The sequence below is a fragment of the Centruroides sculpturatus genome, unplaced genomic scaffold (genome assembly GCF_000671375.1).
Source record: "Centruroides sculpturatus isolate CEXI.00-Female unplaced genomic scaffold, Cexi_2.0 scaffold149, whole genome shotgun sequence".
Lineage (NCBI taxonomy): Eukaryota > Metazoa > Arthropoda > Arachnida > Scorpiones > Buthidae > Centruroides > Centruroides sculpturatus.
The window spans coordinates 720,187-735,834 of NW_019384406.1; the positions used below are offsets into that span (position 1 = coordinate 720,187).

At 27.1% G+C, this 15,648-nt stretch overlaps 2 protein-coding genes across 2 annotated transcripts; one reads left to right on the forward strand and one right to left on the reverse strand.

Moving 5' to 3' along the window:
* The first annotated feature begins 2,530 nt into the window (after nucleotides 1–2,530).
* On the forward strand, nucleotides 2,531–10,368 carry LOC111618883. Its single transcript, XM_023360507.1, has 15 exons — nucleotides 2,531–2,859; nucleotides 3,096–3,144; nucleotides 3,285–3,556; nucleotides 3,702–3,858; nucleotides 4,571–4,743; nucleotides 4,812–4,895; nucleotides 4,952–5,063; nucleotides 5,674–5,945; nucleotides 6,091–6,152; nucleotides 6,307–6,356; nucleotides 9,068–9,173; nucleotides 9,306–9,434; nucleotides 9,502–9,664; nucleotides 9,748–9,837; nucleotides 10,043–10,368. Exons 1-15 carry the CDS (start codon nucleotides 2,818–2,820, stop codon nucleotides 10,223–10,225), a joined length of 1,944 nt encoding a protein of 647 aa, XP_023216275.1. The 5' UTR covers nucleotides 2,531–2,817; the 3' UTR covers nucleotides 10,226–10,368.
* Nucleotides 10,369–10,609: 241 nt separating this feature from the next.
* Nucleotides 10,610–15,256, reverse strand: LOC111618875 (F-box/LRR-repeat protein 3-like). The gene is made up of 4 exons (XM_023360501.1): nucleotides 15,153–15,256; nucleotides 12,618–13,699; nucleotides 11,964–12,149; nucleotides 10,610–11,887 (listed from the first exon to the last, which is right to left on the reverse strand). The coding sequence occupies exons 2-4, from the start codon at nucleotides 13,659–13,661 to the stop codon at nucleotides 11,576–11,578; spliced, it is 1,542 nt and encodes a 513-aa protein (XP_023216269.1). The 5' UTR covers nucleotides 13,662–13,699; nucleotides 15,153–15,256; the 3' UTR covers nucleotides 10,610–11,575.
* Between the last annotated feature and the right edge of the window lie 392 nt (nucleotides 15,257–15,648).

The following is a 15,648-nucleotide window of genomic DNA, read 5'->3' on the forward strand; positions in this document are numbered from 1 at the left end:
TGTGTTCTGATTCTCAATTATCGGATCAACAATAATTTGATGGCTGATTGGTTTGATGCCACAAATAAGCAATCTGCCAAGGAGGATGTCTCCGAAAGGACTTTCTATAGGAAACTTGTCCCTATTTAAATGTTAAACACGTGAAAAAATCTGGAAAACTCCACGTGGACAGCCTTTGATCAGGAGAGAACATGCGCCAGTGTTCTGTGGTTTTATTCACTCGGTCACTGGTAGGTACAGTACCATAATAATTTGAATATATTAAAATATACTGTATTTTATTATGCATTTAGTTTATTTCTAGCGTATAATTTATTTTCTTCGTGAGCATGTTCAAGTCTATTGGAAGAGAAAATAAAGGAAAAAGGAAAAAAAGGATATGCAGTCATAAGATGAATTAAACAACTATAACTTAGAGCCGGAACAGGTTCCTATTGGTCTAATCTCCAAAAGATGATAATTATGATCACAATTAAGAAATTCGATTTAAACTTATAAAACATCTAAAATAAAATATGTTCATAGCATCAGAAGTCTTGAAGTGAATCAGTTTATTTTTACATATAACAATATTAATATTACATATTTATATTATTATCATTATTATAAATTACATCAATATATAAAATGAATTATTTATAGACATTGTAACAAATCAGATTTAGAAACAATGTAACTCAAAATAAAGAAAATGTCAAGCTTCTCCGCTTAATTCCACTTATTTGCAGTAAAGCCATCCATTTTTAATGACTTTCGTTAGTATAGATTGATAAATAAATTTTTAGTCTTATTTAACGAGTTTTTGATAAAATTTATAATGTTAGTTTTTTTAACCTTAAGTTTTANTTATATTCAAACTAATAAGCATGGATAGCTTCAGTAAAAATAAGAAAATCAATTTATTCCTAAATAAAAAATATTATTCTTATTGTAAATATCACATTATGAGACCAGCTTAATGTATAGACATTCATATACAAATACTTATATTCGCAAGGATAAAATATCATATTTATTAATAAGTTAGCTTTAATAACTAATTTATTAATAAATTTCAAACTAATTTATTAATAAATTTAAATGTAATTTGATTTAATATTTTTGACCTTATTGAAAATCAATAGAATTAGTAATTTTTAATTTCAAAGCAAAGAATTTTGTAATGGTGCATTGAGCCGGTCCCCATTCTTTATTTCTCTAAGCAATTTACTATAAACTTTAAAAAATAAAAAATTAGTAATATCGATATAATCTCGGATATTAGAAAACAATCTGCATTAAGCGATAGCCGAAGCAAAATTAAGGAAAACAGCCGATCTTGCCACAATCACATCTCTTTACGTTCATTTCAAGTTTTTCCACATTTTTAAACTTCTCTCTCTCTCTCTCTCTCTCTCTTTATAAATAAGAATTAATTCTATACAGTTTAAATTCTTGATCTCCAATAGGTTTCCATGCTCTTCCTAATATTGAAGACACTTCTTTAGCTGTAGATTCATACGATTGTGAAGCAGTCTTTAACCAAGAATAGAATTCATATATAAAATTAATAAAATTAATGTTATCAAAAACATTTTATTGCAATTTGTTCTAAGATTAGAAGTAATTAGAATAATATAAAATATAATTTATAACCGATTATTTTATAAAATCTACTACAAAATGGTTAACCTTAACAACAATATTCCAGAAGCTAAATTATTATGCCGTTAAATTCATTCAAATATCTTTACTCATTATTTTATTTTTCTCAATTCTAATTAATGCATTTAAATAATTCGACAATTGCTTATTCCATTTTATTATGCAAGAAGTATTTATTCGAATCGATTCATCCAAAGCATGTCACTGCATATAATACAGCAATTCTTACAGCAAGGATCCGTTCGAAAGTGCTACTCATCCACTCTAATATTATCAATAAGTATTGTGCATTGTTAGTTTGAACAGATATTATAAACAATTAATTGTTATATCGAATGAATTTCCTTTCGCAATCTTAAAAACTTTAAAAGTGTATGGACTGTGTAACCCTCATTCATATACGCAAGGTCGTTCTGGTTAGTTGCTCGCATCTAGTGGAGTGAAAACTGTTTTAAAAATGCTACATTAGAAATTTCTAATAAAAATATATTTTTTTGATTTTTAAAAATATAATTATGTTTTTAATAACAATCACCATTAAATTTTGACGTATCTTAATTAAAAAATAAGAAATTCATCATCCATAAATAATTTGACGTTTAAAAACAGTCATGTAATTATTTTAAAATATTTCTTTTTTTCTTAGAATAAAATTATTCTTTGTTCTTATAATTATTACATAAATGTATAAAAATCTATATAAAATTTTATTATATTTAAATTTAATAAATATATTACTTATATTAGAATTTTTAAAATATTTTTATACAAGACTTTGATGACGAATTAAAAATCCTTCTTGTAAAACACTAATTGTGTGGATTTAAATTAATTTTGCTAAGTTATGAAATCATTACAGGTAAATTACATTTGAATAGGTAATAGTCGATGATGAAGGTTTTCAACATGGATGTTTGACGTCATTCTGCTTGGTAAGTAGTCTGTTATGATAGAGAGTTCGGAACGGACGTACAATTGTATACATATAGTAGATTGCATGATATGGTTGAACAGGAAACCTGCCGGCTAGGTGAGTTTTAGTAACAAAGCGACTCACCATATGGCGTTATATATTATTTCCTTTACAATTATACCCTGGGAATGCCGATTGTTGGATGGCTGCAGAGATGAATAACATAATCCAACTCACGCTTATCATAAATCTATTCTGATATGAGGGCTTCAAAACTACACTTGTTCTTTTCTATAATACAGGTAAGAATGCACATAGGTGCACTTTTCCTTTTTTTCTTGCCATTAACCATAATTAATTAACCAGTTAACATTTATATTGGATTCGTGCGTAGCGAATTTATCGATCCTTTACCGAATTTAATGATTTACATAATTGTTTATCTGTTTTAATTAATTTGTTTGTTGAAATATCTTGATAATTATAATAAATTATTGGCGTTTAACTACGAAATTTTCATTTTATTTATTTGTTTTAGGTTATTCAGATAAGAAATTGTTTTCTGCTCAAACAAATTAAAATATCAGGTAGAATAATGTAATTTATATCAATAAAGTGTTTATTATTAATTCAATTAAATCATTTAATTCACTTGATTTTACTGATAACTATAAGAAATTAATTCGAACCAAAATTTTTTTATTAAAAATTAATTTTTATATGCTAGATGACATCGTGTATCCACTTCTTTATCATACGCCAAGAGACAAAAGAGATATTAGTGATAACACCAAAGAGAAATTGCTTATAATTAGAACATCAAATACTACATTTTATATAGAATTAATTCCTAATAATGAGCTTCTATCTGAAGACTTCGAGTTTGAAGGATTTACATATGAAAATCATTCATCTAATCCTTGTTTATTTCACGGAAAGATTTTGTCTCAAAGTGGAGGAATGGCAGCCATTTCTACATGTGAAGGGGATGGTAAAATGGTAAAAAAAAATTGTTTAATATATAAATTAATAATATTACAAAATGGTATAATCATCGTTTTTAATATGATAACAATTAGTTGAAGTAGGCTACGTCTTGATCGCAAAATTTCGGTGTTTTAAAAATTTTTGTGTTATTTTCTAGCACGGTTTATTAGTTATACCAGAAGGAAAATATACCATGCAACCTGCTTCTTCAATGCAACCACATCTCGATTTTCCAATAGAGAAAGAATCAGTTCCTCACGTACTCTTAAAGAACACTGAAGATATAGAAAAATTTTGCGCTACTGACCACATTGGTGAGAAACTTTTACAGAAAATAAAGCACATAATAAAATATTTTCTAACTTTTTTATAGCAAAATCATTCTTATATACCATCAATTAAAAAGTGAAATTTTATTTCAACTTGACTTTCTCTTTTTAAACTATTCGACGTTTCCTTTTCCGCCATATTCACGTATACAATGACAAATATCCTAACTACTCAACCCATAAAATTAAAACTTTTTATTTATCAACTATACGAATTAGGGCGGATTTTGTCTTTTATAATGAAATTTCTTTCATCCTACAGGCCTATAAACATACAGTTTCTTTTATTTGTAAGTCTGTATTCAAATTATTTATCTTCTGATAGGCCAGTATAAGTAAATCAGGATTTAAATTTATGTATAATAAACAATTCAGCTTTACAATCATAATTGAACTTTTCGAATATAAATTTAATTTCAATTTAATAAATGTAGGTGTTGCTTTATGTATTTTTTCTAATATGTTTTTCGAAATTTAACAATGTTGTATTCAAAAAACTTATATAGATGTTTCTATATATCAGTAATTAGGTTAGGAAGTATAATATTTCGGTCAATGGCAAGTTTCTGAAGAGAGGAAATTATATGGAATAATATTTCCTGTTTTGTGTGCATTCATGAAACTTTACCTTTTTTTATCATTTAATATTATTGTTAATCTCTGAAGCAATTTAAATTGTCATTATTTATTTTTCAAGCACCACCAGTTGATATAGAAGACAACGAAATTCCTAATGTACACGTAAGAAGACGAAGATCAAAACCACGATACACCATCCGGATGGCTGTTTTTGTTGACAAATCATTAATTGATCACTACTCTGATAAGAAAGTTAACGTTAAATTTGCTATATTAAATATATTAAATCAGGTGATTTTTAAGTTATTAAATTTTTAATTAAATTCATTTATTTTTAAATGTAAATAAATTTGTTGTAGGTTCAATTTATTTATAAATACGATTCTTTGAAAACTCAAATTGATATTCGTGTTGTTAAACTGGATTTGAGCGTTGATGAAAAGGTATATTTTTGAATTAGAAATTTGTATTATATATGAATTTATAACTTATTTTATAGATAAGAAGGTTTGTAAAACATTATGTAACTGATAGAGAGTTCGGAACGGACGTACAATTGTATACATATAGTAGATTGCATGATATGGTTGAACAGGAAACCTGCCGGCTAGGTGAGTTTTAGTAACAAAGCGACTCACCATATGGCGTTATATATTATTTCCTTTACAATTATACCCTGGGAATGCCGATTGTTGGATGGCTGCAGAGATGAATAACATAATCCAACTCACGCTTATCATAAATCTATTCTGATATGAGGGCTTCAAAACTACACTTGTTCTTTTCTATAATACAGGTAAGAATGCACATAGGTGCACTTTTCCTTTTTTTCTTGCCATTAACCATAATTAATTAACCAGTTAACATTTATATTGGATTCGTGCGTAGCGAATTTATCGATCCTTTACCGAATTTAATGATTTACATAATTGTTTATCTGTTTTAATTAATTTGTTTGTTGAAATATCTTGATAATTATAATAAATTATTGGCGTTTAACTACGAAATTTTCATTTTATTTATTTGTTTTAGGTTATTCAGATAAGAAATTGTTTTCTGCTCAAACAAATTAAAATATCAGGTAGAATAATGTAATTTATATCAATAAAGTGTTTATTATTAATTCAATTAAATCATTTAATTCACTTGATTTTACTGATAACTATAAGAAATTAATTCGAACCAAAATTTTTTTATTAAAAATTAATTTTTATATGCTAGATGACATCGTGTATCCACTTCTTTATCATACGCCAAGAGACAAAAGAGATATTAGTGATAACACCAAAGAGAAATTGCTTATAATTAGAACATCAAATACTACATTTTATATAGAATTAATTCCTAATAATGAGCTTCTATCTGAAGACTTCGAGTTTGAAGGATTTACATATGAAAATCATTCATCTAATCCTTGTTTATTTCACGGAAAGATTTTGTCTCAAAGTGGAGGAATGGCAGCCATTTCTACATGTGAAGGGGATGGTAAAATGGTAAAAAAAAATTGTTTAATATATAAATTAATAATATTACAAAATGGTATAATCATCGTTTTTAATATGATAACAATTAGTTGAAGTAGGCTACGTCTTGATCGCAAAATTTCGGTGTTTTAAAAATTTTTGTGTTATTTTCTAGCACGGTTTATTAGTTATACCAGAAGGAAAATATACCATGCAACCTGCTTCTTCAATGCAACCGTATCTCGATTTTCCAATAGAGAAAGAATCAGTTCCTCACGTACTCTTAAAGAACACTGAAGATATAGAAAAATTTTGCGCTACTGACCACATTGGTGAGAAACTTTTACAGAAAATAAAGCACATAATAAAATATTTTCTAACTTTTTTATAGCAAAATCATTCTTATATACCATCAATTAAAAAGTGANAAAAAAGTTTTAGGTACGTAATCTTTTATATATTGATTTATGTTGTTATAAATTATCGCCATTACTAATTTTTCTTAAACATCATCTTTTCATTATTCGGTTCTAATTTTCCATCTTTAAACAAGAAATTTAATATAAATTTAATGAAAAAACGTGAATTAAACTCAGATATGAAAAATATTCGTAAGTTTTTTAAATGAAAGTTTTATTTTAAGAATACACTGGCCGTCAAAAGTTAAGCACGGATTACAAAAACGACAATATTTTCAAAGCCATTTAAATTTATAAAACTTTTATAGGGTTATGCATGCATACTTTAGGTATACACTGCATACATTTGGGAAAAATGAGTGAATGTTAACAGAAAAAATAAAAGATGAATACAAGTAACAATAAATGTGAATACAAAAAAGAAGTTTGAATACAAATGTTGTGGTCAATATGCAATGTGACCTCTTTTAGCGTTTTTTCACCAGCCTCCAATCTCTCCATCTTTCTAAATTCTGTAAACGTCTTCTTTGGGACACGATTACGTACTGTTTGCATTGTAACAATTCTGTTTTCTGTTCTTTATTGCCTGTAGTAACCTTTCAGCAAAAACAGCACTCTGGGAAGACGCCAGTCTTTTCCCAGTGTTCTTCATTTGCATATTTGTATACATTTTGCATAATTTTAATGGGTAAATGTTAGTTCTCATACATATGCACTAATTTTCATTAAACTTTCGTGCTATTTAAGCTTTTATTTACTTCTTGTGATCTGTGCTTAACTTTTGAGAGCAGTGGATACGAAGGATTGTCGAGTCGATGTCGACTCACTGTGACTCTAAAACTATTCTGAACTGTGTTAACACTTTAATGAAATAGCTGATCGTTGACAACATTGTGTCCATAGCAGTTGTTATTGTATCTTTCATCTTTTGTACTGACTTTTGACCTTGCCAAATTTGATGCCTTTTTCTTGCTTCCTTTCCTCGAATGGCGTGTCCGAAATATAAAACTCAAAGTCTTATCATTTAATCTTTTAAAAAAAAAGCTTATGTTTGATCTCCTTTGTTTGTCTTAGAGAAATCATGGATTCTTTGTCTATATAATTCAGAGGAATCAATTTCCTCTCTGTATTGCTTCTATACAATCTATTTCCTTGTAAATATCATACTTTGAACAAGTCGAATCTTTTAATTAAGATGCCTCAATGTCCTTTTCTTACTAAATTATAAATTTTTGTCTATAAACAAGCATTCACTATTATCAGGACTTATTATACTGGCTTAACAGACAATACAGAGTTTCACAGAAAACAATTTTTTATTTAATATTTAATATACAGGTATATTAAATATTAAAAAATTGATTTATAGACAAAAATTTATAATTTAAGTCGAATCTTTATATATAAAGATACACTGTGTATACTTCAACATCTAAATGCTTAATCTATTCTAAGTCTTTTATAGTCAGTCATTCTGCAAGAGTGATTTAGTCGTTGATTTCATGTCCGTCATTTCTGTCTGAGGTTTTGAAATTATCTATTAATTTAAATTTATTCTTCCTTAACATTGAAATTATTAATTTATTAGTTTTTTTTTTACCAGTTATAACAACTGATAAAATAAATATTTTGATTTTTGTCTTTTACGATGCAAGTCCAATTTCAGATTATGTTCTTTGATTTAATAAACAGAAATTTTAGATTGTCACTTTCACTTAACATTACAAAAATCAGTCAATAATCAGCTTTAAATCTTCCGCCAATTTTTACACTTCCATTTCACCATACGATTTTGAATCTCTAATGATGTAGGATTCAAGACAACCTTTGATTTATAAAACTATTTTATAATAATTAATTTGGAAAATATTCTGTAAGTTTGTTATTTAAAATTATTTACGTGTATAAAACTGACAGTTGTAATAAATTTTATCTTATATCACGATTTATAATTTTATATCATAGTTATAACAGTAATAACGTGAGATTATTCAAAGTAAATATTACATTTATTCAAGAATAAATCCTTATTCATGAATTGAAAAATATTTTTAAAAGTGATAAAATAATAATGACTAACATAATTCATGACAATTTAAAGAAATTTCTTTATTATTATTATTTTTTTTTAATTTAATTTTTTTATACACGAAATTCTTAAAATTTCCTTACCATTCATAAATTTACAATAACGTTAAATGAATATAAAATTAAATTTACTTTATTAATATGAATTATCATGACTATCAGACTTAATAAAAAGTATCTACATAATTATCTACATATATTAGGATAATTTTAATTATCGTAATATAAATATATTAAGATAATTAAAATTAATGATAAATACGTTTTATAAAATGAATATATTTATTTTTCCAAATAGGANAAGTGATTGTCATCATAGCTAATAAGAATGACATTCAACAGTAGTGGCCACTTTTTATACCCAGAACTTGGGTACAGCATATATACCTTTTCAAAGGAAACTGCTTTTTCATTGCTTGCAGTGTCAAAACTGCCATATTGGCAGGTTGTTACTAATTTTTACAAAAATGTCTTCCATATCCAGAAATGTCACCATACCAGATTTGGTTGTGTTTAAACTGCTAAGTCTCTCCATAGACAGCACTGAATAGAAATATTTTAATTTCTATCACCAAATATATTAAGATAATTAAAATTAATGATAAATACGTTTTATAAAATGAATATATTTATTTTTTCCAATAGGATTGGCTTGGGTTAACGGAATGTGCCGAGATAGATACAGTTGTACAATATGTGAAGCTCGCAGTTTCGAAGCTGCTTATGTCATGTCACATGAAATGGGTCATTGGTAAATGTATATGTATAAATATATAATCATAATGTAATGTTTGTACATAATATACATTCTATCTTCAATGTTTATTATATAGATTTTTCTGATATACAGTATTTTAAAACTTTTATGCTTAATATTTTATAGTTTATCGATGATGCACGATGGAAGTAATAATTCTTGCAATCCAGACAAATTTATAATGTCGCCAAAAACTGGACCTGGAAAAACTAATTGGTCACCTTGTAGTAATAGATATCTAGAAGAATTCCTCAGGTAATTGTATAATAAAATTATCCCGTGACTCAAAATATATAGATAATATAAATATAAAACTTTTCAGGATGCCTCAGTCCAGTTGTTTATTGGATGATAAGAATGCCCGTGATTTAACTTCAGAAATGGATCCTCGATTACCTGGACAGAAATATCCACCTAGAATTCAATGTGAATACGCTCTTGGAAAAGGCTATAAAATTTATAATAATTCTAAACCTCCTTATAATGCAAGTATTAGCTTTATAAATTATTCAATTTATAAATACAGTATTTTCTCGTTAAAAAATTTATAAATTTTATAACTTTTTAGAACATTTGTCGAGAACTTTGGTGTGTTCAAGGTTATTGGGCAACACCCGCTCACCCTGCTTTGGAAGGTAGCAGTTGTGGACAAGACAAGGTAATTTAAAGTACAGTATTTCTAAAAGAAAAATATACTGCAATTTTTAACTCATCAGATTCGGGATATTGGAATTTTCCTGTAAAATTAATTGGCTAAGGTACTATTTGACTGAAATATATTCGTTTACTGTATGTTATAATACAATACATATATAATTACTATTTTACACTTCATTATTATTATAATTGTCATTATTTTACAGATATGTTTACAAGGAGATTGTATTAGGAAATTGAAATCTATACCAAAAAGACCCAGTTCAACAGAAAGAAGTCCTGTACATAGTAAAGTTGCAAATAATAATGAAAATCAGTCTCCTACATTTCTAGATAAAATTAAAGGTTTTGTGAGAAACGTTTTCGACAAATATTTTTCTGGAAAGTGAAAGTATTTTAGAAAAATAAAGTTTTAAGTCTAGCCTGAAAGTCATAAACGCACAGTAGAATCTTATATATAATCTCACAAAAATTGCAAAGTTTAAATGTATTACTTTAAGAATAAAAATGTTGAAATTTAATTTAACAACTTTGAGTAATTATATTTTAATAAAGAAAAGCCTAAGTTGGACATTAGCGGTTTCATAAAACTTTGTCTAACTTCAAGAGTATTCCTAGTGGAATAGGAAAACAATAAACAAAATATAAGCCAATTTATATACGTAGTTTTATTTAATTATTAATGCCATTCTTAATATAAACTTTTAAAACACTTCATCTCGCTTTTCATACCAGTCGAATAGTGTAAATAGCCGGTAAAAGTCACTATAGATGTTCTCGGTTCCAATTAAGATTTCAGTTTAGAAGGATATCAACTCAAAGAATTTTACTGTGTTTATAATATTTAAATTGTTATAAGAATATAATTACGCAAAAATCATTTATTAGGAATATTACAATATACAAAATAATGTAATTACACAAAGATAAATAATCATTAATAAATATTCATTAATCACAAATATATAGTATTGTGAACTAGCATCAAAACATTTCATTAAGTTCTTTCTTGAAACTTTAGTGTAATATTTTTTGAGATCGTAACATGCTCCATTATAAATCCGAGCAACAAAGCAATGGCCTGATTATATTTTCGATTAAATTTAACATAGGCCCTATATCCAAACTGTATAATAAATATAACAAACAATCCGAATTTGATATGTGGTGATATTATATTCAAACTAATAAGCATGGATAGCTTCAGTAAAAATAAGAAAATCAATTTATTCCTAAATAAAAAATATTATTCTTATTGTAAATATCACATTATGAGACCAGCTTAATGTATAGACATTCATATACAAATACTTATATTCGCAAGGATAAAATATCATATTTATTAATAAGTTAGCTTTAATAACTAATTTATTAATAAATTTCAAACTAATTTATTAATAAATTTAAATGTAATTTGATTTAATATTTTTGACCTTATTGAAAATCAATAGAATTAGTAATTTTTAATTTCAAAGCAAAGAATTTTGTAATGGTGCATTGAGCCGGTCCCCATTCTTTATTTCTCTAAGCAATTTACTATAAACTTTAAAAAATAAAAAATTAGTAATATCGATATAATCTCGGATATTAGAAAACAATCTGCATTAAGCGATAGCCGAAGCAAAATTAAGGAAAACAGCCGATCTTGCCACAATCACATCTCTTTACGTTCATTTCAAGTTTTTCCACATTTTTAAACTTCTCTCTCTCTCTCTCTCTCTCTCTCTCTCTCTCTCTCTTTATAAATAAGAATTAATTCTATACAGTTTAAATTCTTGATCTCCAATAGGTTTCCATGCTCTTCCTAATATTGAAGACACTTCTTTAGCTGTAGATTCATACGATTGTGAAGCAGTCTTTAACCAAGAATAGAATTCATCAGTCCAATCGGGATTTCTTGGCCAATCGCATCTCTTAATTATGGCATTTCTTCTTACGATAAAAGTCTCTATATTCTTACAGTAGAAAGCCATTAATAATACTGTCGCCGTCGATACACGTTCTCTGATCACTAAAGTCTTTACATTTGGACAATTGCGACATAGTAATACCTAAATACAGTATAATATTTTATATTAGTAAGTTTTAAATTCATTAAAAATTACAAATGAATATGAATGTTCTTACCAGAGGTGAATCACCTCTTTCTTGGAACGGTTTTGGCATATAAAATCTTGGTATCCCAATGAAGGCATAACATTCCAAATCATTTGTATACATAGTTGCTGCTGTTAATGCGCTTTGTACTGTAATTCTATTATATGGTGTTTTATAAATTATAGATCTTATTGGAGCGCCTTCTTGCCACATTACCTATAATTAGAAAGATAATTGTACGTTCAAGTAATTTTTCAAACTATTAATAGCGTTGAGTATAAAGGAAGATATATTTCTATTGTGTGGACAAAATTATCTTGTCCTTGCTTACGACATCTGAAAAAATCTGGGCACAATTCAGCCAAAAATAACAATTTTAGATATTAAAAAATACTTCCTGCTATTAAGTTTAGCCCTTTTTTTAATGCTGAAAAAGCAGTTTAACCTATTTTAATAATCTTCGATATTTAAATCTGATTTCAAACATCAAAATGCAATATTGCAATGAGCATTTTTTATTAGCTTAGTTATTACTATAAATTATAATTCTATACACAAATAATAGAGATCTTAAAAAGAAAAATTAAAAAATAACTAAAGTACTTTTTTTGAAAATTATTAAAATGCAAAATTGATTTTTAACTTTAAGGTTTGATTATTTAGCTTGAAATTTTCAATCCTCACCTCTGCTTTGACTTTTCCATCGATAACGAGATGAACACGAAGGTTTGGTGAAATTTTTCGACATTCCTTCCACGTCTTTCTCGATACGGGTGTTGCAACATCAGTATGCTTCACTTGAAGAATATACAGATCAACTAACTTCGTGTGACCCAGCAAAATCACAATGTCATCACTCAGATGTTGAGGAGAAACAATGAGAGTCTTCAAATTTAAAAATACTCCAACGTGCATGAATGCGTAAGGAACTTTTGTACAATTTACAATTCGTAGAGTTCTTAAAGTTTCTGAGCAATTTTGCACAACATCATCTAACAGAAACATTGCTTCAGGCGTATCTAACAATAAATCTTGAAGAGATAAATATCTTAAACCGATTAGATTCTTCATTAAACGTTTTAACGCTTGAAGCAATCTTCCTCCAGTTCCAAAAACTTCTTCTGAAGAATTAGAAGCCGAATCGCAAGCAAATCGAAAATGTAAGTTTTTAACCAAATACATCGGATTTTCGTCAAAGAATTCGCAAAAATATGTAACAATTGACATAAATTCGTACAAATTAAAAAAATTTGGAATCGGTTTGAAAATAAGTGTGCGGATAGCACGACCAACTCTATGTAAACAAATTTGAGTTCTTTGATGATCCAAGATATATTGATAACCAAGATAATAATTAAATTTACGTCTTGTTAGAGTTCTATCATCCAAAACAAAAGTCCTCCACACATTTGGAGAAGAAAATATTCTAAACCAGTTAAGGCACACTTGAGATGCTGTGTGCCTCTGAGAGATGCTCAGATATGAAAATATATCTTCTAATAAGATATCAGGAAGATATTCCCAATAAACGGGTTTAGGGGGTTCTTTTTTCTTTCTTTCTTTAGTTTTTTTCTTCTTGGTTTCTTTATCTGTTTTAATTTCATTGACTGCAGTAGTTGCACTGGGAGTTGTAGTAGTAGTAAGAAATCTTCTTCTACTAGGAAGTGATATACGAGGATAAGTGGTTAAGGATTTGCTAGGATAATACTTTGAGGAATAGTAAGTCATGGAATATAATTGCAGATAACACGAATCATTTAATTATCCTGAAATAAAAATATACATCACTATTATTACACTTCAGTATTGTTAGACATTCTATTTATAAAATTTGTACAGGTAGAAAATTAAGGAGATTGCATTGGCATTCTAATAATTACCCATTCGTTATGTTATATTTATTATAAAATTATCTTGACATAAAAAATATTTCATTGTTATTTTTTCTACGGTGATTACTTCAAGATAATGTATAATATTATAAAGAGACTTAATAATAATATGGAAAAGAACGTTAATTAAAATCGGAAAGGTAAATTATTCAAATTATACGAAACTATTCTAGGAAGTGAAGAATTCATTCTGAAGAATTCCTTTGTTCTTTGATAAAACAGGAAACGATGAATAAATTTTTTTGGGTTATACAAAGTCAATCTTGGCATTGTAGTCAACATGAGCAGATGCTGTCTACAGATTTCAATGTAGTTGTTCGAATCAAAGTAATCTTTCTTAATTTCCTCCTAAATACTAATCATCCAACCTTCTATTAGAATAAATATATACCAAACATTGTAGAAAAAAGTAATAGCGAATATATTATTTTAACAATCTGACCATTTAGAAACACTTCAAAATAATTAAAATTATATTTATAGAATATTTTCTTAAAATTATAAAAAATTTCTTCCGTATTTAAGTCAAGATAAACGATTTTTAAAAAGTCAGTTTCGGTTAATTACGCATTGGAAATGAAGAGGAAACGGTCCACTTGCCAAACTTCTAAGAATAAATGAGCATAGTCCTATCTATTCGAATCGAATCCGCTTTGTTGTCGTCGAAGTCTCGACTCAAAAAAACTGAACAACATTTTTATAAAGGGTCAGCGAACCGACACTCGACTCGCAAACAAACAGTAATTTCGAAATTCATAAGTCAGTCATGGAATTTTGGCTTTATTACAAAAAATCTCGCTGCGCTTTTTAAACATATAAATATATTTATGATTATATATCCAAACAGATGAAATCAACTGTACAGTATCGTATATCTGTCTCTAGCATTTAACGCTTCACAAGTGGAAACTTAATTAAACATCTTAACTATTGCTTTCAAAATTAAATTATTTTATCCCTTCTTAATATTTTAAATAAATTACTTAATTATAATAATTATTAAGTACGCAAATATATAGTGTTAAGTTTAAGAGTAAGCTAATTTATTAAAAGTATAAATCGTAGAGTAATGATAATTGAATTCGCGTTTTTTTTTATTTGTTTACATCTAGAAATGTTTACAACTATATTTATAAGATTAAAGTAAATATTCGTTACTATTGCAGACAGCGATAAGTAAGATATTTTAAGCTATCAGCCCGTACAACGGACAATCTTCTTGACCTACAAAATAAATGCGTACTTACGCTATTATATTATAACGTTTTTCTTAAAGGTATTTTCGATTTTTTTCGAAGGTATTAATTAATAATTATAATATACTTGCCTCGTTTTTTGTACAAGTGAGAGTTTCCGTTATCTTTTCTGCTGAATGCTATACTTAGCTCAGAAACGTGTACTTGTTTTGTGCGCGATGTTAGCGTCTAGAATCACATCTGTAGCGCCCTCCCGCTTTGAATTTACTTCCTACCCCTTCCTAAGTGTCATAAGAGTTTTATAATATATACACTATTTAAATAAGTTTATATATTTTCTACTAAATTAAAAAAATATAATTAATTTTAGTCTGTAACAAACAGGAAGTTGGTATTTTTTTTTAATAAAAGTATAAGTTTACTCTTGTTCATATCTATATTAAAATAGTGAAATTAAGCGTTTTTTTAAGATTAAAACTTAATATTAAAGTAAATTTTCATTCTAAATGTTTAAAATTTCAGTTAAATTTATTTTATTACAAAGAAATCTAATTAAATTTTACACAATAATTTCATTATGTAGAATTTCAAATGGAAACTTCAAATGAAGCATAAAAGTAATGTTGC

What these genes read in the sequence shown, in the direction of transcription:
- LOC111618875 (XM_023360501.1), bottom strand. Translation starts at nt 13,661, where the DNA reads ATGACTTACTATTCCTCAAAGTATTATCCTAGCAAATCCTTAACCACT. An exon ending in ATGGAAAAGTCAAAGCAGAG is followed by an intron (nt 12,150 to 12,617) that starts GTGAGGATTGAA and finishes TTCTAATTATAG; the next exon opens with GTAATGTGGCAAGAAGGCGC. An exon ending in AAAGAGGTGATTCACCTCTG is followed by an intron (nt 11,888 to 11,963) that starts GTAAGAACATTC and finishes TACTGTATTTAG; the next exon opens with GTATTACTATGTCGCAATTG.